This window comes from Malania oleifera, chromosome 8, assembly GCF_029873635.1.
Source record: "Malania oleifera isolate guangnan ecotype guangnan chromosome 8, ASM2987363v1, whole genome shotgun sequence".
In the NCBI taxonomy this organism is placed as follows: Eukaryota; Viridiplantae; Streptophyta; class Magnoliopsida; order Santalales; family Ximeniaceae; genus Malania; species Malania oleifera.
Window position 1 is genome coordinate 102,852,541 of NC_080424.1, and position 1,444 is coordinate 102,853,984.

A 1,444-nucleotide genomic window follows, 5' to 3' on the forward strand; every position below is an offset into this window, starting at 1 on the left:
CCCAAATGCCGCCTCCTTTAATTTGCCCTACTAGATTTTTTGGCACATGGGCTCCCCACCCCCCGACGCCCTCTTTTTTTTTATTACTTTATGTGGGCTGGACACAACAATAAGTACATCTTGCTCCTCATATATTTAAGTTCATTTAGAATCTATCTGTACGATTGGATTCTTTTATTTTTATTATATAAAAATAATGCAATTAAAGTAATAAATATAAGTATTGAAAATGGCACATACAAATTCATCATAAATTTCGAACTTAAATTTAAATTATCTTATAATTAAATAAAACTTAACACAATTTTATATTACCTTTTTACCCCCATCTACAGTAATCGGAAATTTCCATCTCCTAAATGAGCAACGATTAAAGCTAATCCAACATGCCCTATGCCAAAATAGACTCATCGTACGTATACAAGCAGATGATGATCGAAGCTAGCTGGTGATTAAATATCGAATTAATCTAATCGTGCCTCCAAAGTGGTCGAAACCAGTTGTTGTGAAAGGAGGACTGGTAAGAGACCATCACCAGCAGAACCGCCACCAGAAGCGCCATCCCCCACGGCGAGCTCCCCGCCCTGTGAATCGAGTCGCGGTGGCCGGCTCCGGGAATCCCCAGCACGACCCTCTCGCGATTGAGACTTCCGATGGAGCGCATGAGGAAGATCAGGAGCACCGGCAGCAGGAAGAGGAGCAGCCTGGAATTCACCACCGTGCGCTGCACCTGCGCCCTGTAGTCTGCGTAATAGGAGAGCCACAGGAAAAGAAGCAATATGCCGAGGACGCCCAGCAGAGGCGCCGGCGGTGGAGACACGGCGGAGATGGCCTTTTCCGCCCACCCTTGCTTCCACTCCGGACCCCTCCGTTCCTTTATCAACCAACCCATTTCTCTCTCTCTCTCTCTCTCTCTCTCTCTCTCTCTCTGATCGTGTTTGTGAAGAGTTATGGTATAAATGGGAAGAAGATGAGTTGGGATTGCTTTGGAAGAAATGCTGGGGGTGTGGATTCTGTTTGTTGACTGCTGTTAGATTTACATTTTTTCTAAAAGTTTAAGTTGTTTGTGAGCATATAAAGCTTTAAAAGATATTCGTGCAAGCAGCCCACTCATTTTGGGTTGATTGCTTGTGGGAAAAGAGAATATGTTCTTTTGGTCAGCTTGGATTGTATTGATAAATTATGATTTTAAATCTTCTCATGGATGTTCATTTTTTTTAATTAATTCTATATTTTTACACCCAAAAAAATGTTTTGATCAATCTAATCTTCGTGCCTGATATTTGAATTTATGTATAACTAGACAAAATGCAATTAAAATTTATATTAAATCTCGTTCAAATCCTCCAAATCTAAATTCAAGATTTCATATTTATATTTCTTTATGCAATGAATATGAATTTATGATATTATAAAAGTTTTTGAGTAATCATTCCTCTAGTAT

The 1,444-nt window shown here is 39.8% G+C and overlaps 1 protein-coding gene across 1 annotated transcript; it reads right to left on the reverse strand.

Moving 5' to 3' along the window:
* Positions 1 to 254: 254 nt before the first annotated feature.
* Positions 255 to 1,043, reverse strand: LOC131161422 (uncharacterized). The gene has a single exon (XM_058117170.1). It carries the CDS (start codon positions 890 to 892, stop codon positions 470 to 472), a length of 423 nt encoding a protein of 140 aa, XP_057973153.1. The 5' UTR covers positions 893 to 1,043; the 3' UTR covers positions 255 to 469.
* Positions 1,044 to 1,444: the final 401 nt, after the last annotated feature.